Source organism: Notamacropus eugenii, chromosome 2 (assembly GCF_028372415.1).
Source record: "Notamacropus eugenii isolate mMacEug1 chromosome 2, mMacEug1.pri_v2, whole genome shotgun sequence".
In the NCBI taxonomy this organism is placed as follows: Eukaryota; Metazoa; Chordata; class Mammalia; order Diprotodontia; family Macropodidae; genus Notamacropus; species Notamacropus eugenii.
In genome coordinates, this window is record NC_092873.1 from 9,111,002 (window position 1) to 9,136,060 (window position 25,059).

General features: G+C 35.6%; 1 protein-coding gene across 1 annotated transcript in view; it reads right to left on the bottom strand.

Moving 5' to 3' along the window:
* LOC140522476 (uncharacterized) overlaps positions 1-25,059 on the bottom strand; it is a 58,309-nt gene that overhangs the window by 13,018 nt on the left and 20,232 nt on the right. Inside the window, exons 9-14 of the mRNA XM_072637907.1 lie at positions 24,031-24,244; positions 22,311-22,491; positions 18,017-18,238; positions 12,437-12,586; positions 8,091-8,897; positions 3,545-4,339 (exon numbers count right to left, since the gene is read on the bottom strand). Coding sequence (XP_072494008.1) covers positions 3,545-4,339; positions 8,091-8,897; positions 12,437-12,586; positions 18,017-18,238; positions 22,311-22,491; positions 24,031-24,244 — 2,369 coding nt within the window. The remainder of the gene's footprint in view (positions 1-3,544; positions 4,340-8,090; positions 8,898-12,436; positions 12,587-18,016; positions 18,239-22,310; positions 22,492-24,030; positions 24,245-25,059) is intronic.

The window sequence follows — 25,059 nt, forward strand, 5'->3', positions numbered from 1 at the left end:
AACGCGTTTTTGAACCGACAAAGCTCTCTGTCTTTCAAGATATTTGATTTCCTTTTCTCCATGCATTTTATCTCACACTGATGATTCTATTTCAGACATTTCAAGGTCTTTGGAAAGTACTTTCAATACATGATCTCACCTAAAATTTGCACAACCTTTATGAGGGAAATATTTATATTTATTTATATTGCTAAGTGTGGAACAGAAGTGGAGTTCACGCATTTGAAACTATAGATTATTAGAGCAAAAAGGGACACTACGGATGAGTTAGTACATCATTTTATAATTCAAGAACCAGAAGCCTAACGACAGAAAACCATTTGCTGAAAGTCGTGTGGATGGCAATGGACTGAAGCAGAACACAAAATCTTGGAAAAGTCCCCCTTAGATTGACAGTTTTACCAGATTTCAGACATATAATTATATGAACACACGCACACGTGTGTGTAATTACGTATGTGTACATGTATATTTTTGTGTGTACATATACACATCCACGCAGGAACAGATATATCAATATAAATAAATATATAAATGTACATACATATGTATAAATATATATACATGCATATTTACACATATATATGTATAATACGTAGGTATTCAGCAATTGTTCTTCCACTAGGGCTGCTAACTCAACCAATTTGCATCGAGTAATGTTTGCATTAATAAAAACATGAATGGATTAATACCATCTGCTCTAATTTCCACCTGTACTGATATCTTCTTTCATAAATACTTACAGGAATATCGTTCCCTTAGTAGTTGTTTAAATTCCACTTTGTGTTATAAATGAACTTTCTCTCTTTTGTATTGACTTCCCAGAGAGAGTGAAAATTCTTCAAGGAGACAGTGCATGTCTCACACACAGTCTTTGTATCCTTCTCAGGGCCTATCACAGTGTTTACGTAATTATTATTCACTAATTGATGAAATAACGTTTGAACAAGGGAGAAACTGTAATTTCACTGAAATCTTCCGTAGTGAAAACTTGCACTATCAGGGAAATTACACAAGACATGGTGCCAGTTTGGCCAGAATGCCCATTAACTGACATACCTCTTCCTACCAAAGATGGATTCTAAATTACTGCTTCCTTGCTGTAACTTCCAGGAGTCAGTTCACACCTAGTTCCTTGACTGCATCCTGACGCAAAAAGCTTTTGACGGTTAATATTTTAATCCAAGTCTTCCAGAAAGAAGGTGAGGGAAAGGAAGAAAAGAAGCGATAAGGGAGCTACTTGGGAAACAAAACTTATTTCATTCCAGTGCTGATTTCTGACACCTTGAAAAATTTCTCAAGAATACAAATTCAAAAGAAAAGTAATTTTCAGAAGAATGAGACTGGAACTCATAATAGTTTCTTAACTAAGCCAAGTCTACTGAAATTAGCCAGGTTAAGAAAAGTCTTTTGCAATATTTGGAGATGCTTATCAAAATTTGGGAGGTAGTATTATTTGTATAAAATGGACAATGATCTTTATGTCCTTGGAGCAGGGAAACTAATATTTCTTAAGTATCTAATATGTGCCAAGAACAAAGGCCATAACCTTAAGAGAATTACAATAATTATCTCATTTGATTCTTCCAACAACACTGGGAAGTATGTGCTATTATAATTCCCATTTTGTGGCTAAGGAAAGGGAGAAGAATTAAGTGACTTGCCTAGGATCACACAGACAGAATCTGTGGACACATCTGAAGTCAGATCTTTCTAACCCCACACACAATTTTCTATCCCTAATTCCCCCAACATACGTCTAAGTGGAGAAATATCTCATCATCCAAAGTTCTTTTTTTTGCTAGCTTTGGAAGAGATACGTACTTACTATGCAATTTATGATGACTACTAGGGTGAAATTTGTTTTCAAGAGTATCCGAAATACCTCTTACTATAGATTGTGACTTCTACAATAATGAATCCATACCTAAATACTTGGAAATGTGGGAAAGCAACTGACAATGGAGAAAGGTATTTGCTAGCATTAAAGGGAACAGGTTAGAAGAATTTGACTGTCATGCTATTGTACGCTTAACTGTACCTTCATTTTAATAATTTCTAAGAATAATAAGAGTAACTAAAAAATAATTTTGTATTCAATTTCTTCTTTGCTCTTTGGGGTCTGGAGCATTCAAAATTTATAAAAATCAGACTAGAACATCTTCAAGTATTTTAGTCCAACCACTTTCAACTGCTGGCAAAATCAACAAATAAACATTTAGTTTCCTTGTTCCTGTTTTCCTACTACTAGGACTACTACTACAAGTACTCCTATCACTAGAACTAGTAGTACTGGAACTTCAACTAGTACCACTTGTACTACAACAATCATAACAATTGCCTCTACTGACGGCGTGCTTTGAAAGCAACGTTCTACCAAGAAAGAATGAAGTATCCATTATCCTGTCCTCAAGAAACTTTATTACAGTTGGGCAAAAAACAGTTAGAAAAAGTAAGAAATAGTTTGTTAACAGATGTGAAAACCATAAAGCAATAAATACTCACTTTCATACCCAATTCGGTATTAGGTAATTAGGTGGTATCAGATGAAAAGTGGATTTCAGGAGATTTAGAAATTCATAGGGGTGAAAAGTCCCAATGGCATTATGGCAAAAATATCGTGCTTTTGGAATGCACAAGCCTGCTGGAGATGAAGAGTAGATAGGTTTTTGATGGGGAGTGCAAATGAGAACGTGTAACTGAGCAAGAAGTGAAGAAGGTATGGAGCTAGAAATGCACACGGTGAGATCAGATTGCTGAAGTTAGAGGATATTAGTGAAATCATCCATCTAATTACTTTAATTCTCAATTGTATTTTGCAGGTACAATTTACATATTTAGGAATTGTGAAGAAACAACCTTTTCCTGTTATTCAAGGAGAAGTTTCAATGGAAGTATACAAATAATTTTTACTTCACAGCATTGTTTGGGGATTAAATGAGAAAATGATGGTAAAGGTCTTTCTAAACATAAAGAATCATAGAAATGATTTAAGCATTATGGGTCCTTGGGAAAACATCTCATTCTTTGTGTATGGACAGATAAACCAAATGGTCAACGACAACATGAGTGAATATTAGTATTGAAATTCATGTGCACAAATTGTTTTATGTTATGATTTTTATTTGTCACATTATTTTCATTTCTTAATTTAATTACTTACTTTTAATTACAGTATATTTAATTATTACTGCATTCGTATTATCTTAAAAATCATGACATTACTTGTTCTATTTATCATATTATGGATTCTCATTCTCAATTCTTACATATCAGCATTTTCCCAATGACAGTTAATAACCTCACCAGCCTGTTGTGAATTGAAATTCCTAAATTATGTTGATTAAAATTAGTTTGACTTTCATTTCGAAAATCTTTATGGTTATCCAAGTATGACATTTAATGATCGAACCCTCTTTCAGCCTTCTCAATTTCATATTTACTCATTTGTTCTCCTAAGTGGTTACATTCACTGATTAACACTTGATTGCTCTTGTTTTTAACTATCAGCATAAACTTTATTGAGGAGATCAAAAAACTGTACCTGGGCATCACTTAGTTGCTTTTCTTGAATCGTGACTTTCTTCTGTGTGTCTTCAAGCTCTTGCTGCAGCACCGTATTTTCACTCTGGATTTGGCCTAATCTTTCTTGGAGAGATGCATTTTCCAAACTGTATCTGTTGACTTTTTCCTTTAACACTTGATTTGTTTCTTCAAGTTCCTTTGCCTTCTCTTCAGCATGGTTCAGTTCTCGCTGCGTGTTTTCTACAATGTATGTCTTTTCTGTGAGGGATTCCTGGACATGGTCTAGCTCATTTTCTAAACTCTTGGCTCTACTTTCAACCTTAGAGAGTTTTTCAGAAAGGACAGCGTTATCCTCTCTTTGACTCCACCAGTCTCGGTTTAGTTTGTCCTTTAAATGAAGCCACTTATCTCTTTCCCTGTCAAAGGAATCCTCAAGGGCTAATTTTGATAACTCATATTCGAGACCAACTTCAATCAACCTGGACGCGTATGATGCCCTATCGTCCTCTAGTTTTTCAATGTTTTGTTCTGCATTCTGCAGTTTAGAGTTCAGCGTGGCATCCTCAGCTTTCAGAACGTGTACTCGTCGACGGCACTGAAATCCAATTTTTCGTAACGCTTCTCTATTCCATTGTAATTCCTGTTGAAGCTCCTCAATCTTTTCTTTCAAAGCTCCAGTTTTTTCTGTTTGGTGCTTTCTGGCGCGCTGATACTTAATTATTACTGTTTGTAATTTCACTTGGAACATGGCACTACACTCTGCGATTTCCTTTGTTTTCTGCAGGTATTTTTCCTTTTCATTCTTAAGAGAAACCTAAACATAAGAAAAAGAAAAAAATTTTATTCAAAATAAAATTATTTATTGTGATATTTCCATAAAAATTCAAAATAAACACCAAGGGACCAAGAAGCATAGTGTATTCAGAGAAAAGCTAACTGAGGGAGTTTCACCTATTTCCTATTTCTGTCAATTTGAGCAAAGAACAGGACTTAAAACTACATCGTCAATCGGAAGATTTGGAACGCGTTTTTGAACCGACAAAGCTCTCTGTCTTTCAAGATATTTGATTTCCTTTTCTCCATGCATTTTATCTCACACTGATGATTCTATTTCAGACATTTCAAGGTCTTTGGAAAGTACTTTCAATACATGATCTCACCTAAAATTTGCACAACCTTTATGAGGGAAATATTTATATTTATTTATATTGCTAAGTGTGGAACAGAAGTGGAGTTCACGCATTTGAAACTATAGATTATTAGAGCAAAAAGGGACACTACGGATGAGTTAGTACATCATTTTATAATTCAAGAACCAGAAGCCTAACGACAGAAAACCATTTGCTGAAAGTCGTGTGGATGGCAATGGACTGAAGCAGAACACAAAATCTTGGAAAAGTCCCCCTTAGATTGACAGTTTTACCAGATTTCAGACATATAATTATATGAACACACGCACACGTGTGTGTAATTACGTATGTGTACATGTATATTTTTGTGTGTACATATACACATCCACGCAGGAACAGATATATCAATATAAATAAATATATAAATGTACATACATATGTATAAATATATATACATGCATATTTACACATATATATGTATAATACGTAGGTATTCAGCAATTGTTCTTCCACTAGGGCTGCTAACTCAACCAATTTGCATCGAGTAATGTTTGCATTAATAAAAACATGAATGGATTAATACCATCTGCTCTAATTTCCACCTGTACTGATATCTTCTTTCATAAATACTTACAGGAATATCGTTCCCTTAGTAGTTGTTTAAATTCCACTTTGTGTTATAAATGAACTTTCTCTCTTTTGTATTGACTTCCCAGAGAGAGTGAAAATTCTTCAAGGAGACAGTACATGTCTCACACACAGTCTTTGTATCCTTCTCAGGGCCTATCACAGTGTTTACGTAATTATTATTCACTAATTGATGAAATAACGTTTGAACAAGGGAGAAACTGTAATTTCACTGAAATCTTCCGTAGTGAAAGCTTGCACTATCAGGGAAATTACACAAGACATGGTGCCAGTTTGGCCAGAATGCCCATTAACTGACATACCTCTTCCTACCAAAGATGGATTCTAAATTACTGCTTCCTTGCTGTAACTTCCAGGAGTCAGTTCACACCTAGTTCCTTGACTGCATCCTGACGCAAAAAGCTTTTGACGGTTAATATTTTAATCCAAGTCTTCCAGAAAGAAGGTGAGGGAAAGGAAGAAAAGAAGCGATAAGGGAGCTACTTGGGAAACAAAACTTATTTCATTCCAGTGCTGATTTCTGACACCTTGAAAAATTTCTCAAGAATACAAATTCAAAAGAAAAGTAATTTTCAGAAGAATGAGACTGGAACTCATAATAGTTTCTTAACTAAGCCAAGTCTACTGAAATTAGCCAGGTTAAGAAAAGTCTTTTGCAATATTTGGAGATGCTTATCAAAATTTGGGAGGTAGTATTATTTGTATAAAATGGACAATGATCTTTATGTCCTTGGAGCAGGGAAACTAACATTTCTTAAGTATCTAATATGTGCCAAGAACAAAGGCCATAACCTTAAGAGATTTACAATAATTATCTCATTTGATTCTTCCAACAACACTGAGAAGTATGTGCTATTATAATCCCCATTTTGTGGCTAAGGAAAAGGAGAAGAATTAAGTGACTTGCCTAGGATCACACAGACAGAATCTGTGGACACATCTGAAGTCAGATCTTTCTAACCCCACACACAACTTTCTATCCCTAATTCCCCCAACATACGTCTAAGTGGAGAAATATCTCATCATCCAAAGTTCTTTTTTTTGCTAGCTTTGGAAGAGATACGTACTTACTATGCAATTTATGATGACTACTAGGGTGAAATTTGTTTTCAAGAGTATCCGAAATACCTCTTACTATAGATTGTGACTTCTACAATAATGAATCCATACCTAAATACTTGGAAATGTGGGAAAGCAACTGACAATGGAGAAAGGTATTTGCTAGCATTAAAGGGAACAGGTTAGAAGAATTTGACTGTCATGCTATTGTACGCTTAACTGTACCTTCATTTTAATAATTTCTAAGAATAATAAGAGTAACTAAAAATAATTTTGTATTCAATTTCTTCTTTGCTCTTTGGGGTCTGGAGCATTCAAAATTTATAAAAATCAGACTAGAACATCTTCAAGTATTTTAGTCCAACCACTTTCAACTGCTGGCAAAATCAACAAATAAACATTTAGTTTCCTTGTTCCTGTTTTCCTACTACTAGGACTACTACTACAAGTACTCCTATCACTAGAACTAGTAGTACTGGAACTTCAACTAGTACCACTTGTACTACAACAATCATAACAATTGCCTCTACTGACGGCGTGCTTTGAAAGCAACGTTCTACCAAGAAAGAATGAAGTATCCATTATCCTGTCCTCAAGAAACTTTATTACAGTTGGGCAAAAAACAGTTAGAAAAAGTAAGAAATAGTTTGTTAACAGATGTGAAAACCATAAAGCAATAAATACTCAATTTCATACCCAATTCGGTATTAGGTAATTAGGTGGTATCAGATGAAAAGTGGATTTCAGGAGATTTAGAAATCCATAGGGGTGAAAAGTCCCAATGGCATTATGGCAAAAATATCGTGCTTTTGGAATGCACAAGCCTGCTGGAGATGAAGAGTAGATAGGTTTTTGATGGGGAGTGCAGATGAGAACGTGTAACTGAGCAAGAAATGAAGAAGGTATGGAACTAGAAATGCACACGGTGAGATCAGATTGCTGAAGTTAGAGGATATTAGTGAAATCATCCATCTAATTACTTTAATTCTCAACTGTATTTTGCAGGTACAATTTACATATTTAGAAATTGTGAAGAAACAACCTTTTCCTGTTATTCAAGGAGAAGTTTCAATGGAAGTATACAAATAATTTTTACTTCACAGCATTGTTTGGGGATTAAATGAGAAAATGATGGTAAAGGTCTTTCTAAACATAAAGAATCATAGAAATAATTTAAGCATGATGGGTCCTTGGGAAAACATCTCATTCTTTGTGTATGGACAGATAAACCAAATGGTCAACGACAACATGAGTGAATATTAGTATTGAAATTCATGTGCACAAATTGTTTTTATGTTATGATTTTTATTTATCACATTATTTTCATTTCCTAATTTAATTACTTACTTTTAATTACAGTATATTTAATTATTACTGCATTCGTATTACCTTAAAAATCATGACATTACTTGTTCTATTTATCATATTATGGATTCTCTTTCTCAATTCTTACATATCAGCATTTTCCCAATGACAGTTAATAACCTCACCAGCCTGTTGTGAATTGAAATTCCTAAATTATGTTGATTAAATTTAGTTTGACTTTCATTTCGAAAATCTTTATGGTTATCCAAGTATGACATTTAATGATCGAACCCTCTTTCAGCCTTCTCAATTTCATATTTACACATTTGTTCTCCTAAGTGGTTACATTCACTGATTAACACTTGATTGCTCTTGTTTTTAACTATCAGCATAAACTTTATTGAGGAGATCAAAAAACTGTACCTGAGCATCACTTAGTTGCTTTTCTTGAATCGTGACTTTCTTCTGTGTGTCTTCAAGCTCTTGCTGCAGCATCGTATTTTCACTCTGGATTTGGCCTAATCTTTCTTGGAGAGAAGCATTTTCCAAACTGTATCTCTTGACTTTTTCCTTTAACATTTGATTTGTTTCTTCAAGTTCCTTTGCCTTCTCTTCAGCATGGTTCAATTCTCTCTGCGTGTTTTCTAAAATGTAAGTCTTTTCTCTGAGGGATTCATGGACATGGCCTAGCTCATTTTCTAAACTCTTGGCGCCACTTTCAGCCTGAGAGAGCTCTTCAGAAAGGAAAGCATGGTTCTCTCTTAAAATAGACAAGTCACTGTTTAACTTGTCCTGTACATGAAGCCACTCATCTCTTGCTTCCTGAAAGGAATGTTCAAGGGCTAGTTTGGACGCCTCACTTTGCTCATAATCGTCAATAACAGACATCAGACGAGACCTGTATGATTCAATTTCGCTCTCTAGTCTCTCTGTGTTTTCTTTTGCATTCTCCAATTGAGAGTTCAGCGCTGCATTTTCAGCTTTCAGAACCTTTACTTGGCCACTGTATTGAAATCGGATTTTTCTTAATGCTTCTCTATTCCACTGCAATTCCTGTTGAAGCTCCTCATTCTTCTCTTTCAAAGCTTCAGTTTCTTCTCTGTGGTGCGTTCTGGTTCGCTGATCCTTAATTTTTACTGTTTTTAATTCCACTTTGTGCATGGCAACTTCATACTGTATGATTTCCTTTTTCTCCTGCAAGTATTCTTCCTTTACATTCCTAACAGGAACCTAAACATAAGAAAAAGAAAAGAAAGTGTTATTCAAAATAAAATGACTTATTCTGATATTTCCTTCAAAATTCAAAGGAAACGCCAAGGGGCCAAGAAGCATAGTGTATTTAGAGAAAAAGTTAACTGAGGGACTTTCACCTCTTTCCCATTTCTATCAATTTGCCGAAAGAATAAGACTGAAAACTGCTTCATCAACCAGAAGATTTGGACACCATTTTTGAACTCACAAAGCTGTCTGTCTCTCGGGAGATTTGGTTTCCTTTTCTGCATACATTCTGTCTCTCACTGATGATTCCATCTGAGACATGTCAAGGTTTATGGAAAGGACTTTCAGTACATCATCTCACCTAAAATTTCCACCACCCTTATGAGGGAAATATTTATATTCCTTCATATTGCTAATTGTGTAACAGAAGTGCAGTTCACGCACGTAAAACTCTAGATTGTTCGAGCAAAAAGGGACACTACTGATGAGTTAGTACATCATTTTACAAAGCAAGAACCAGAAGCCTAAAGACAGAAAATCATTTGTCGAAAGCCATCTGTTTGGCAATGGAATGAAGCAGAACACAAAATCTTGGAAAAGTCACCCGTAGATGCAGAGTTTCAACAAACTTCAGACACATATCTGTAAAAACACACACACACACACATATATATATGCGTGTATCTACGTATGTGTACATGTATATTTTTCTGTGTACATATACACATCCACACAGGAACAAATATATCAATATAAATAAATATATAAATATAAATGTACATGTAAATATAGATAGATAGATAGATAGAGAGAGAGAGAGAGAGAGAGAGAGAGAGAGAGAGACAGATAGACAGATAGATAGATAGATATAGATATACAATAGTTAAGTATTTAGCAATTGTTCTTCCAGTAGGGCTGCTAACTCAACCAAATTGCATCAAGTAAGGTTTGCATTAGGAAAAACATGAATGGATCAATACCATCTGCTCTAACGTGCAACTTTAGTGATACCTCCCTTTTATAAATGCTTACTGGAAAATCGTTCACTTCGTAGTTGTTTAAATTCTACCGTTTGTTATAAATGAAGTTTCTCTATTTTGTGTTGACTTCCACAGAGAGTGAAAATTCTTCAAGGAGACAGTGCACGTCTGACACACAGTCTTTTACCCTGCTCAGGATCTATCACAGTGCTGTTCACATAGATAATATTCACTGGCTGATGAAATAACGTTTGAACAAGGAAGAAACTGTAATTTCACTAAATTCTTACATAGTGAAAACTTACACGATCAGGGAAATTACACAAGAAATGGTGCCAGTATGGCCAGAATGCCCATAAAATGACCTACTTCTTGCTGCCAACGATGGACTCTAAGTTACTGCTTCCTTGGTATACCTTCCAGGAGTCAGTTCACACCTAGTTTCTTGACTGCAAACTGAAGCCAAAAGCTTGTGAAGGTTCATATTTTAATCCAAGTCTTCCAGAAAGAAGGTGAGGGAAATGAAGGCAAGAAGTGATAGGGGCGTTAATTGGGAAACAGAACTTATTTCATTCCAGTGCTCATTTCTGACACCTTGAAAAATTTCTCAAGCATGCACATTGAAAAGAAAAGTCATTTTCAGAAGAATGAGATTGGAATTCATAATAGTTTCTTAACTAAGCTAAGTACACTGAAAGTAGCCAGGTTAAGAAAACTCTTTTGCAATATTAGGAGATGTTTATCCAAACGTGGGAGGCAGTATGATTTGTATATAATGGACAATGGTCTTTATGCTTTTGCAGCAGGGAAACTATCATTTGTTCAGTATCCAATATGTGCCAAGAATAAAGGCCATAAATACAACAGATTTACAATAATGATCTCATTTGATTCTCGCAACAGCCCTGAGAAGTATGTACTAGTATTATCCCCATTTTGTGGCTGAGGAAACTGAGAAAAACTAAGTGACTTGCCTAGGATCACACAGATAGAATCTCCGGACACATTTGAAGTCAGATTTTTCTAACCCCAGACCCAAATTTCTATCGCTAATTCCCCCAACATACGTCTAAGTGGAGAACTATCTCATCATCCAAAGTTCTTTTCTTCCCTGCTTTGGCAGAGATACTTACTTACTTTGCAAGTTATGATGACTACCAGGGTGAAATTGCGTTTGGAAGAATCTCAGAAATCTCCCTTAATATACGTTGTGCCTTCCACCATGATGAGTAGCATACAGAAATACATGGAAATGTGGGAAAGCAACTGACAGTGGAGAAAGGTATTTGATAGTATTAAAGGGAAGGGGCTAGAAGAATTTAACTGTCATGCTATTGTACGCTTAACTGCATTTTCATTTTAATAATTTCGAAGAATGATAATAGAAACTGAAATACTTTTGTATTGAATTTGTACTTTTGACGTCTGGGAAATGGAAACTTTGTAAAAAATCAGACTAGAGAAACTCAAAGCACTTTAGGCCAACCATTACCTTAGAACAAATTTAATTTTAGGTAAACTTGCAACTCCTGGGAAAATCAACAGACAACATTGAGTTTCCTTGTTCCTGTTTTTCTACTGCTAGTGCTACCACTACAAGTACTACTATCACTAGAACTACTAGTACTACAACTACTACTAGTACTACTTGTACTGAAAAAATAATAACAATTACTTCTGCTGACAGCATGCTTTGAAAACAACGTTCTATGGAAAATAACGAAGTCTAAATGATCACGGTCCTCAAGGAAATCTATGATAGTTGGGCAAACAAGAGGTAGAACAAGGAAGTAATAGTTTGTTAACAGATGTGAACAGCATAAAGCAATAAATACCCAATGAGGTCATATCAAATGAAAAGTGGATTTCAGGAGATTCAGAAATCCATATGGGTGAAAAGTCCCAATGGCATTATGGCAAAAGAACCATTCTTTTGGAATGCACAAGCATGCTGGAGGTAAAGAGTCAATATGTTTTTGACGGGTAGTGCAGATGAGGACGTGTAACTGTGCGTAAGCCAGAAGAAGACTGTGAAGAAGGTATGGAACCAGAAATCTACATGGTGAGATCAGATCGATGAAGTTAGAGGATATTAATGAAATCATCCATCTCATTACTTGAATTCTCAATTGCATTTTGCAGGTACAATTTACATATTTAGGAATTGTGAAAAACAACTTTTTCCTGTTGTTCAAGGAGAAGTTTCAACGTAAGTAAACAAGTAATTTCTACTTCACAGTATTGCTTCGGAATTAAAAGAGAAAATAATGGTAAAGGTCTTTCTAAACATAAGGAATCATAGAAATGATTTAGGCATTATGGGTCCTTGGGAAAACACCTCACTCTTTCTGTAAAGACAGATAAACCAAATTGTCAAGGACATCATGAGTGAATATTTCTATTGAAATTCGTGTGCACACATTGTGGAGGTTGTAGGTCTAATTTAATTCGACTTAATTGACAGACAGAGCGTTCAGAAAATTTATACTGTTGACGAGACAAAGGGAAATGTCACACTGCACACAATTTCCATTCATCAGGAACAAATTATTGATCTTTTTGCATACATACTTTACTTTTGGTTTCATCTACTTGCTTCGGTAGTTTTTCCTTCTCTTCATAATTCCTTCGATAATATGATGTAACTTGTTGCGAAACTATTCTCATGGATTGGTAGTTGCCGGAAACAGGAACTTCTCGCTGAAGATTTCTTTCTCTGGCCTGAGAGATATATGTCCAAATTATTTCTATTGCTGATTTCAGAAAGCAGTATTAGCTCATATGAAATAAATATCATGTCAAAATTCACATCAAAAGTCATTATAGTTCTGCATGCAATTTAATTTCATCAACATATTCATAATTTTCATAGATTTGCGGTATAAATAACTTAGATGTTATTTAACAAAATTCCCGCATGTTGCACATGAGAAAAATGAAACTCCAAAGAGGTTAGTTGAGTTACCCAAGGTCCTAACGTTAGTCGTTTCTAGGGACAAAGATTGACACTTGGCTCCTGACACGAGAAAGCTCTTTTGATTATTCTACTCAACCTTCATTTAGCATGGGTCAAATGAGATCTTTCTACTTGCTCAAACATTCAGCCTGATTTCCCATTGCCTGTTTTTTGAGCATAATTGTATCACCTCAAAAGTTATCTAGGGACTAAAATATGATAGGTGAGACTCACATGGAAGGTAATGGAATGAGGGGGGAGGAATGTATACTTTTTTGTACTTGATAGACACATTCATGGTTTCCCATTGGGTTTTTCAGAAAAGTTAACTGCCTCATTTCTATGCACCAACCTTTAGAAAGAAGAGGACATCTACAAGAAACGTTTAAATTTTCCATCCTCTCATTGTTTAACTCGGGGGAAGGAACGTAGGTACTGGTACGCATGTCAGGCTTGGTAAAAGCTCTTCACATGAATGATGTGCTTTGCTCAAAGCCACAATGAGAACCACACATATGGTCACTAGCTGCTGTTCCCATCTTCAAGAGTCTTTGCTAAGCCTTCAAAGAATTCCTTTTCCTGTTCTGATAGGAATTACACGCCTGGTAATGGCGGTCCATCGGCAAAAAAAAAAGGAAACTGCGGAAAACATGCTAGCTCTCCCGCTTATGCATATATAGCACATTACAAAATCAGAGTTTTGTACCTGCAGACGTATTCATTCATTCACATATGTGTATAAGCACATATACACACAGAGATACAAAGTCGTGTGTTTATGGACTGTTATACTGCAGAAATTCATCTCTGCTTTCATCATAGTGCCAGGCAAGTTATTGCATAAATTATGAATACCAAATGAAGCCCCAAATCAAAAGAAATCAAAATGTTTTCTCCTATTAGAGAAGTTGAAATACTTTGTGAAACTAAATTTAACTAAAGTCTGGTAAGTTGTTTTGAAGAAAACGTAAGGCTAAAAGAAGACAATGTAAAGTTGAGAAAGTAAAATGGGCACAATTAACTGAATTCTTACATGTTAACTAAATTCCACCATTGAATGAGAAGACAAAATTTTCAAATTCTTTAAATGAAATTATTACCCAGTACAATATATGGTATAATGGACGCTCTTTGCATATATGACAAATCACAGAAAATGAGAGCTGCTCTTAGACTGTGTAAAGCTGTTCTTATTCAACAACTAAAAGGCAGTGATTCCAGAACTTGCAATTTTGCACACCGAGCAAGCATTATTAATAAAACAATAAAAAGTACTGAGATTAAAAAAAAATTGGTAGTGAAGCACAATAAAAAATAATATTAATAACCCCAAAATTAACCTCTTTGTGAATAGAATTACTGTCCTAAATTGAAAAGAAAAGGAGTGTCTAGACTCTGGATTTTCACTACAACTATCATCCTGTCGTTAGCGTTGCAAAGAGTAGTTCAGAGGAATCTGAATTGAAACTCGTCAGAATGTTGAGCATGTTTAAATGTTAATGAGATGTCTAATGGGAATATTTCACAGTATCTCAAAAGAAATGTTATCTTTCAACTGTTACATTATTCCTAGCATTTTTTGGTAAGACTTCTCTTAAACTTCAGCGTTGGAATTAATTTATTCCATTTCAATATTTAAATAGAATACTAGGAAAATTAATAAAATAACAAAATTATTTGTGTTTATACACTAGCGAATTCCCCTACACATATTTATGAAACCAAAATATCATGGCCTCTAGAATTTCTTCAATCAAAATGAGTTCTCTTACCTACAAAAGCATTTTCTAATTTTAGTTTTATTTGGTTTTTAAATTATTATTTTATATGTCACATTATTTTCATTTAGGTTAATTACTTATATTTTATTACAGGATATTTACTTATTATTGCAATCATATTATCTTCAAAATCATGATGTTACTTGTTCTATTTATCATATTATGGATTCTCATTCTCAATTCTTACATATCAGCACTTCCCCAATGAAAGTTGATAACCTCACCAGCCTGTTGAGAATTCAAATTCCTAAATTATCTTGATTAAAATTACTTTGACTTTCATTTCGAAAAGCTTTATCTTTGTCCAAGACATTTAATGACCGAACCCTCTCTCACCCTTCTCAATTTCATATTTACACATGTGTTCTCCTAAGTGGTTACATTCACTGACTAACACTTTCTTGCTCTCTTCTACTAGAAGAACTTGTTGTTCACTATCAGCATAAAGTTTGTTGAAGAGATCAATAAACTGTACCTGGGCATCACTCAGTTGCTTTTCTTTCATCGTAACTTTGTTCTGTGTGTCTTCAAGCGCTTGCTGAAGCACCATATTTTCACTCTGGATTTGGCCTAATCTTTCTTGCAGAGATTCATTTTCCAAACTATATCTGTTGAGTTTTTCCTTTAACACTTGATTTGTTTCTTCAAGTTCCTTTGCCTTCTCTTCAGCATGGTTCAGTTCTCTCTGTGTGTTTTCTACAATATATGTCTTTTCTCTGAGGGATTCATGGACATGGCCTAGCTCATTTTCTAAACTCTTGGCTCCACTTTCAGCCTGAGAGAGTTCTTCAGAAAGGAAAGCATGGTTCTCTCTTAAACTAGACAAGTCACTGTTTAACTTGTCCTGTACATGAAGCCACTCATCTCTTGCTTCCTGAAAGGAATGTTCAAGGGCTAGCTTGGACGCCTCACTTTGCTCATAATCGTCAATAACAGACATCAGACGAGACCTGTATGATTCAATTTCGCTCTCTAGTCTCTCTGTGTTTTCTTTTGCATTCTCCAATTGAGAGTTCAGCGCTGCATTTTCAGCTTTCAGAACCTTTACTTGGCCACTGTATTGAAATCGGATTTTTCTTAATGCTTCTCTATTCCACTGCAATTCCTGTTGAAGCTCCTCATTCTTCTCTTTCAAAGCTTCAGTTTCTTCTCTGTGGTGCTTTCTGGTTCGCTGATCCTTAATTTTTACTGTTTTTAATTCCACTTTGTGCATGGCAACTTCATACTGTATGATTTCCTTTTTCTCCTGCAAGTATTCTTCCTTTACATTCCTAACAGGAACCTAAACATAAGAAAAAGAAAAGAAAGTGTTATTCAAAATAAAATGACTTATTCTGATATTTCCTTCAAAATTCAAAGGAAACGCCAAGGGGCCAAGAAGCATAGTGTATTTAGAGAAAAACTTAACTGAGGGACTTTCACCTCTTTCCCATTTCTGTCAATTTGCCGAAAGCATACGACTGAAAACTGCTTCATCAACCAGAAGATTTGGGCACCATTTTTGAACTCACAAAGCTGTCTGTCTTTCACTAGATTTCGTTTCCTTTTCTCCATACATTTTTTCTCACACTGATGATTCTATCTGAGACATGTCAAGGTTTTTGGAAAAGAGTTTCAGTGCATCATCTCACCTAAATTTTGCACCGCCTTTCTGAAGGAAATATTTATATTCCTTCATATTGCTAATTGTGTAACAGAAGTGCAGTTCACGCACGTAAATCTCCAGATTGTTCGAGCAAAAAGGGACACTACTGATGAGTTAGTACATCATTTTACAAATCAAGAACCAGAAGCCTAAAGACAGAAAATCATTTGTTGAAAGCCATCTAGATGGCAATGGACTGAAGCAGAACACAAAATCTTGGAAAAGTCACCCTTAGATGCAGAGTTTTAACAAACTTCAGACACACATTTGGAAAAACACACGCACACAAATGTGCATGTATCTATGTATGTGTACATGTATATTTCTGTGTGTGCATATACACATCCACACAGGAACAAATATATCAATACAAATAAATATATAATTATATATATTTACATGTCAATATAGATATATAGATAGATAGATAGATAGGTAGGTAGGTAGATAGATAGATAGATAGATAGATAGATAGATAGATAGATAGATAAATAGATAGATAGATAGATAGATAGGTAGATAGAGAGATAGATAGACAGATAGGCAGATAGACAGATAGATATAGATATACAATAGGTAGGTATTCAGCAATTGTTCTTCTAGTAGGGCTGCTAACTCAACCAAATTGCATCAAGTAATGTTTGCATTAGGAAAAACATGAATGGATTAATACCATCTGCTCTAACGTCCAACTTTAGTGATATCTCCCTTTTGTAAATGCTTCCTGAAAAATCATTCACTTCGTAGATGTTTAAATTATTATTTTATATGTCACATTATTTTCATTTAAGTTAATTACTTATATTTTATTACAGGATATTTACTTATTATTGCAATCATATATCTTCAAAATCATGATATTACTTGTTCTATTTATCATATTATGGATTCTCATTCTCAATTCTTACATATCAGCATTTTCCCAATGAAAGTTGATAACCTCACCTGCCTGTTGAGAATTCAAATTCCTAAATTATCTTGATTAAAATTACTTTGACTTTCATTTCGAAAAGCTTTATCTTTGTCCAAGACATTTAATGACCGAACCCTCTCTCACCCTTCTCAATTTCATATTTACACATGTGTTCTCCTAAGTGGTTACATTCACTGAATAACACTTTCTTGCTCTCTTCTAATAGAAGAAGTTGTTTTTCACTATCAGCATAAAGTTTGTTGAAGAGATCAATAAACTGTACCTGGGCATCACTCAGTTGCTTTTCTTTCATCGTGACTTTCTTCTGTGTGTCTTCAAGCGCTTGCTGAAGCACCATATTTTCACTCTGGATTTGACCTAATCTTTCTTGCAGAGATTCATTTTCCAAACTATATCTGTTGAGTTTTTCCTTTAACACTTGATTTGTTTCTTCAAGTTCCTTTGCCTTCTCTTCAGCATGGTTCAGTTCTCTCTGTGTGTTTTCTACAATATATGTCTTTTCTCTGAGGGATTCATGGACATGGCCTAGCTCATTTTCTAAACTCTTGGCTCCACTTTCAGCCTGAGAGAGTTCTTCAGAAAGGAAAGCATGGTTCTCTCTTAAACTAGACAAGTCACTGTTTAACTTGTCCTGTACATGAAGCCACTCATCTCTTGCTTCCTGAAAGGAATGTTCAAGGGCTAGCTTGGACGCCTCACTTTGCTCATAATCGTCAATAACAGACATCAGACGAGACCTGTATGATTCAATTTCGCCCTCTAGTCTCTCTGTGTTTTGTTTTGCAGTGTCCAATTTAGAATTCAGCACTGCATTCTCAGCTGTCACAACATTTACTTCTTCACTGTACTGTACTCTGATTGCTGTTAATATTTCTGCATTCAACTGTAATTTCTGTTGAAGATAATCATTCTTTTCCTTTAAAATTTCTATATGGTTTTCTTTGTCTCGATTCTTAATTTTTAGTGTATCTACTTCGAGTTTGAGCATGGCATTTTCATCCTCTAAGATTTGATTTTTGTCGAACAGATATTTTTCTTTCTCATGGCTGTCAGGAATCTAAACATAATAAACAGAAAAAAAGTGCTACTCAAAATAAAGTTATGGATGCTGATTATTCCCTAGCAATTCCACATAAACGCCAAGGTACCAAGAAGCATACTTTAGTAAAACAAAATTAAAATGAGGGAGTTTGCCCTATTTCACATTTCTCTCAGAGTCAGTTTTCACAAAGAACACATTTTAAAAGTGCTTCATTAATCAAAAGACATGGAGTGTAATTTTAGGCCTAGAAAGCTTATATTTTATTTCCTTTGCTCTGTCCATTCTATTCCACGCTGATAAGTCATATTGTTAATAGAATTAAAATACTTAATATTTTCAAACTGCCTCTTCTATGTTGTGTTATTTTACTCATTTTCAGTGTTGTGCAATCTCTTCTGTATATCTTAGATTCTTTTCCCTTTCCCCCACCTCCTTTCCTCTTCTCTCTCCACTTACTGCCTTACACGGTGTACGATCTTATAGAGCATCAATATCTTGTCTTATATCTTATCTAGTATCTTGTATCTATACATACATTCCTATTAAGTGCATTTTTACCTTAGTTATACTCCCTAGAAGAATTAAAATGAACGGGGGAAACCATAAAACAAAATGTAACAGAAAAGACAATGCTGTGCTACATTCTGCGATCAAATTTCATAGTTGTTTCTCAGTATGGGGAAGGCATTTTGCTTCAAGAAGCCAAAGGGAATTTTTTAAGTCCTTGCAATGCAATGACATACTACATCTACAAGAATATTTCCTCACACACTCTGGTTGTTTCTGCATACAACATTTTCCTGGTGCTGCTCCTGTCACTCATCATCAGTTCACATAAGTCCTTCCAGGCCTCTCTAAAGTCTTCGTGACACATTGCCTTTGGTGGTATTCAGCAAAGTACTTCCCATACATTGTCTCACCTAAGCCTTGCCACACCCTGATGCGGGAAATATTGATATTCTCCTCCCCGTTTTACAGATTAGAACTTAGGTTAGGATACATTATTGAACAACCTGTCCATTATCACACTCAGTAAGTATCAGCAGCAATATCTCAATCCAGGTCTCTTCAGACTCCAAATCTAGCACACTTTTTTCAATAGCTTATTTCCTTTCAGCAGTTGATATTAAGAATTTGTCCTAAATGGAGACTCCTTGCCCTGGTACAATGAACTTCACTCCAGAACAATGAACTCATAAGTCTTATGTTTCTTAGTAGAAGTCTTACGAATAATCGATTTTCTCATGGATGTGTCGCATTTTCATAGCATCATTGATTTAAAACTTTTAGAAGTTATCAAGTTGAAATCTCTCATTTTAGGGAAGGGAAAAGTCAGGCCTAGAATGTGGTCCCCTACTGATGGTAACCTAGTCTTAACCATGACATGTTAAAGAAATGATGAAAGAATTATTGGGGCCAAATAATAAAATATGACTATTGCACTCCCATCACAACCAAACTCCTCCAGAAGCGTTGGATCCCGTTCAGGACCAGAGAACAGAGTTTTATCCAATAGCTTAGAAGCTGCATTCTATGATATCTTTTCTAAAAAGCCAGAAGGAGAGCATGCATTGGTCACAGGTGAGTTCAATGAAGCACTCCAGTGTGCAAGCACCAAAGGACTACTAAGGGCCAACAACCCAAATGGTTTACTTCAAACAACTGTTGAAAAACAGAAGAAAATGAAAATTTCTAATTTTGGCATTTGAGAAACTTGTGTTTCTATCATGCTGAGCAATGATGAATGTGAGCGAATGGAGGAATTCATGGCCCGGATAGAGCCTTATGTCAGAAACCTAAGTGAAATTTATTTCTGTGGCAAATACTTTTATTCCTTTTCTTTAATGAAAGATGAGGGAGACAAGAAGGTGAAATAGAGCAATCTATTAACATATATTTCAGAACCCTCACTCTCTTCCCTGAAAAGTACAAGCAGATGATATCCCTTAATCAAGGAAGAAAAATGGTTTGTGTTTGAGGTGTCACCTTCTACCTAGTTGCATTCCTTTCTCTCTCTAAGCTAGGAGTTAGTGACACTGATGTGCTGCCCCTTTCCTATGTCCAGAAAGGAAGAGGCACTGTTGTGCACCAGGAACTTTTTTCAGTAGACGTAAAGTTGGGTCTCGGGAGAGATCATTCAATTAAAAGAAAAAGAAACGGTCAAGCAAGACAAACAGTATTGTGCTGATTTTAGTCACTAGCTGTGTCCTGAACTATCTGTTGCAGACAGATGGACAGGACTGAGGATAACAAAGATGTCCCAAAATGAAGAACCGAAATCTGAACTTTCAAAATATGTAGTTAGATTTGAAAATGACCAAAGTAAATATCTCAGAAGTCTGAGTGATTTTGGAAGCAGTTGTTTTGTTTTCTTTCTGCTTTGAAAGAGGATTGTTCAGAATCCCACTTTGCAAAGCTATAACATTTAGCCCCGGAAAAAGTGGTCCTTGAGTTTCCTTTAGCTCTTCTTCGTCCTGCGGACAAGAAGTTCATAAAATTTTCATCATCATTTTCCTTCAACAGTCAGCAACAACATTTTACCTTTAACTGGAATACAGAATCCGACAAAGCACGGACACTAACTTTAAAAACTCAAAGAAAAACAGGCTACTGAAAAGGAAAAGCAACAAGAAGGAAAGCATTTCAAAGTTGAAAAGGAAACTCAATCACTCCTCAGGGCGATCCACACCCAGGGTTAAGTCCCTAACTCTTACAAGCCTCAGCTTGAAGTCTTCACAGGTGAGGATAGATACCATATCTCAAGTGAACTCATTCGATTTGTGGATGGTTCTCTTTGTTGGCAAGTTTTTTCTCATTAATCTTAAAAATGTACATTTGTGCAACTCTTATCCATGGCTCTTAGCTCTTCTCCTTAGACTGAAGCAGAGCAAGCTTCGTCCTTCTTCCACATGACTCTCCTTCAAAAACTTGAACATATAAGGATCAATAGCTCTATTTTCTTGAACACATCCTCACAAGTCATGGTCCCCAAGGGCCTTTCTCATCCTGTTTGCCATCCTGCTTATTAGCGAGCATAATTCTGAGGAAGCCACAAATGAGTTAAACAACATAAGCCTATCTACTTATTCACTTCAGAGTAGAGAGTGCTTTTCGCCTTCTCTATTTTGGAAGCTATACTTTTCTGAATAAGATGCAAAATTACACTAGCTTTTGGGTTCTCAAATAACATCAATAAATCAACTTTAGTTTAGAACTGGCCACGATTCTTATATCTTTTCAGGCAAAATGCTATCTAAACCTATTTCCCCCAACTCATACGTATGAACCTAATTTTGTAACTAATTGTATAATTTGACAGTAATCCTCACTAAATATCATGTTATGAATAGGCTCAGTCCAGTACTCTGACTTCTTGAGAGTTTGCATTTCCTCCATGTAGAAAGTCTGCAATAATTTTAAGTAAATCAACACGTAAATAAGTAAAACATAAAGACCCTAGAGACCAATAAACTCTTCTGAAAGCCTGAAGGATGTGTGCTAAAGTGTAGTGAAAGGAAGAGAAAAAGAGAACGAACTTGCACTTGCATTGCCCAAAGTATTTTCAGATAAGGAGACTCTCTCTAAAAATGGAGAGGAATCCTCTGGAACTTATGTTCCTATCAAAGTTGAGGATAGAGCAGTGGTGTCAAACAGATCCTCCAGCACTGAGTTCTATGGACAGATTTGGGGGACTTTGAAACCTTTGGCTCAGGGTTAGGTGAGATGAACTCCGTGGCAACATTTGAACCCAGGTTTCTCTGGATATCAGGTTAGTTCTATTCACTACGCCATAGTGATCCTCTACTGTGAGATATACTTTAAAAAGTACTAATTTCACTTTACTCTTTCATGGCTCTTTAGACTGCAATTTTACATTCTAATGCTACTGCATGGGATATATATTTTTTTATATTCATGAGTACATATCTACAAATGATTAGACCCAACTTACTTACACTAGACATAAAAATCCTAGTCCTTTCTCAAGATTAAAAAGAGTATGATGTTCACTTCCCCACTCCCAGGGAACCCACAAGTTGTCTTACCAAGAACAGATGGAAATAGTGACTTTAAAATTCCAATTTACCTGTTTCGAATGATTTGTTTCTGTTCTCAATTCCAGGTCCAGAGTTCTGAGAGGGTATTGAAATTCCTGTCTTAGCTCCACTTTTTCACCACGTCGTTCTTTTTTTCTGAACTGGTGACTCATTTTTAGAACTAGCTTTTCTTCAGCGTCTTGCTCAATTTCTTCTTGCTTCCCGGGAACCCTAGATGAAAATTGTCCTTTTTCAATGACAATGCAGTAGAAATAAGGATGAAATACCATTGAATATACTCATCTGGATTTCTAAAGGAAAAGAAGATTAATTTATTGGGAACTCGATCTATGTAGGGAACTCCCTGTCAAGGAACTCCCTCTGTTCATGCAGAGTGGTCCGTGCTCTACACTTTTGAGTTGACCTGTTTCTGTTCCCTATAACACTGAGAATAAACGTAATTTGCACAGGCTCACAAAGTCAGGATGTGTCAGAAACTGATGGAGTTCTTGGGTGCCTGTGCTTGGACACAATTCTAAAATCACGTTTCTCTTTCAAAATCGCATTTCTCCCTAGCCTCAAAACATTATCTCAGGCAGTTTCTCCCCAGTGCAAGAAAACAGCCTGTCACAGCAACAACTATTATCTCCTTACCTGATACAATAGCCAGTTACAACCATAGAATTCAGAAGTTTGAACAGCTGTGTGCTGGCTGAACAGTCTGTGAACATGGCCAGAACGACATTGACTACTCATTGACCCATCATATGTTTCCTCGATTTAGATATAGGAACACTCCCTTACATTTTTCTTGTCCAACAAGATATTCGTGAGACCAATCTGGCATCCGTTAGTCTGTCCTGACCACGAGTGAACTTAGGGATGTTTCAGTCCGAAAACCGCATCTCTATGCAGTTGCCACTCCTCCTTATGCTATTTCCCTGTGAACTCTGCGTATAATACCTGCCAGGTAGATACCAAAAGTGCATGTTCCTTTAAGAAATAACCTCTGCTTAACCTTTGCCTAGTCTCACCTTGAATCATCTGCTTAGCATATTTGGCACATGTTTTCCTATAGACTATCGTATATAAACTTTACCTGTACCCAGCTAGGGTTGCAGTTTCCCTAAGAACCCTTGCTGCTGAAAAGTGTCAGAAAGCTTTACCTTGATGTCAAAAATGTTTGAGTTTGTGAATTCATTCCAGGTGACCTGCCCGTGGTACTCTGGTCTTTGCGTGGCACTTGTTGCCCCTCTGCCAGTTGTCATCAAAATCAGAGGGGACCCATTTTTTTTATCCAGGCTACTGCAGGGCACTTTAATTCTATCAAAACTGTATCATATATTCACTTGGATGCTTTTGTTTCTTGTATTCAATGAAGAGAAATTCCATAAATTGTATGGAGCTGGAACAAAAGATTATTTCCAAATTCCCGAGTTCTGATACATTTCAAAGACGCCGGTGAAAAGTGTAGAGGGGGATGCATATGAAATTACATCCATTTTTCCATTACTATTGATTAGTGAAGTGATTTTTTACTTCATGTTGAAAAAAATGAAACACAGCTACTTGTGTTACAGTTTTCAAAATTCACTACAAATGCATCTCTACCTGATATCCACAGAGTAAAAATGAGTAAGTAGGGCTCATTCATAATACTGTTTGAATGAGGTGGTATTTTGGCCTTCCTAACCTCAAATCCTCTATCACATTTCTTCAACGGTAAGAAAAAAGCTTCCAAGGATTTGTTTAAAATCATGAGTTCCATACCTCGTGCTAAGGAGTTCTCTTTTCCATTCTGCTTTTTGTTGCTCTAAGTCAGACACCATTTGCCTTGTTTCTGATAATTCTTCCCGCAGTCCACAAATCTTGTTTTCTAAACTCTTCACTTTCCTGGTGAGTAATGGACAATGTCCTTTTTTACGTACCACTGATCGATCATATCTAAGTATTGCATCTTCATTTTTCACAAGTTTAATAAAATCTGTACAGAGAAAAACGCAAGTCAATAAAAACATGAGTATTTTAAAATCCGCTGAACCGTAGCAGTATACTTAGAATTCAAATACTCTGGCAATGACAAAATCATATCCACGTATAAATCCTCACATATTGCAAAATAATGCGTTGTCAAAAATTTACATTGAAGATGACAATAACCTATTTCTATGTGTGCACTGTAGGCAATGAAACACAATCTCTAAGTGACAAATTAATTGATATAAAAAAATCTGAAAGCTCAGAATTCTTCACAATGAAAGAAAAATATTTGTGAAAAGGAAGTATTTTGAGGTGTATTCTGGGTGGGACAAATAAGATTCATCCAAGGGATTATATACTTAATATCTACATAATGAAAATATACTGAATTATTTTAGAAATATAAATATGTTTTGCTTTACATAATTGTATGGAAACACTGTTTCCTCTTTAGAGATTTATAATATCAGTAAGTATGTAATATTCACACATTGAAATATCCATCCTCATTTATTCATTGGCGAAACCTCTGGTAACTTGAAACACCAGAGGAAGGTCAAAAATCGTTCTGAGCACTAAAGAAAATAGCTGCCCCTTTATTCTTGAGAGACATATGGAGTCAAATTGAGACCTAATCCAGAGTTAGAAATGTTCGTTATGTCGTTACAGTTTCAACGAACTTGATTATTGGGTTTTCCTTGGTAACTTCCAATTCTTCATATATTCATTCACTGTTGAACTGAAGTGAGGCAACAAGAGAGAACCCAGTTGCTGGATGTAGCCACACTGGAGTAGAAGCGAAGCTGACACTGAGGGAAC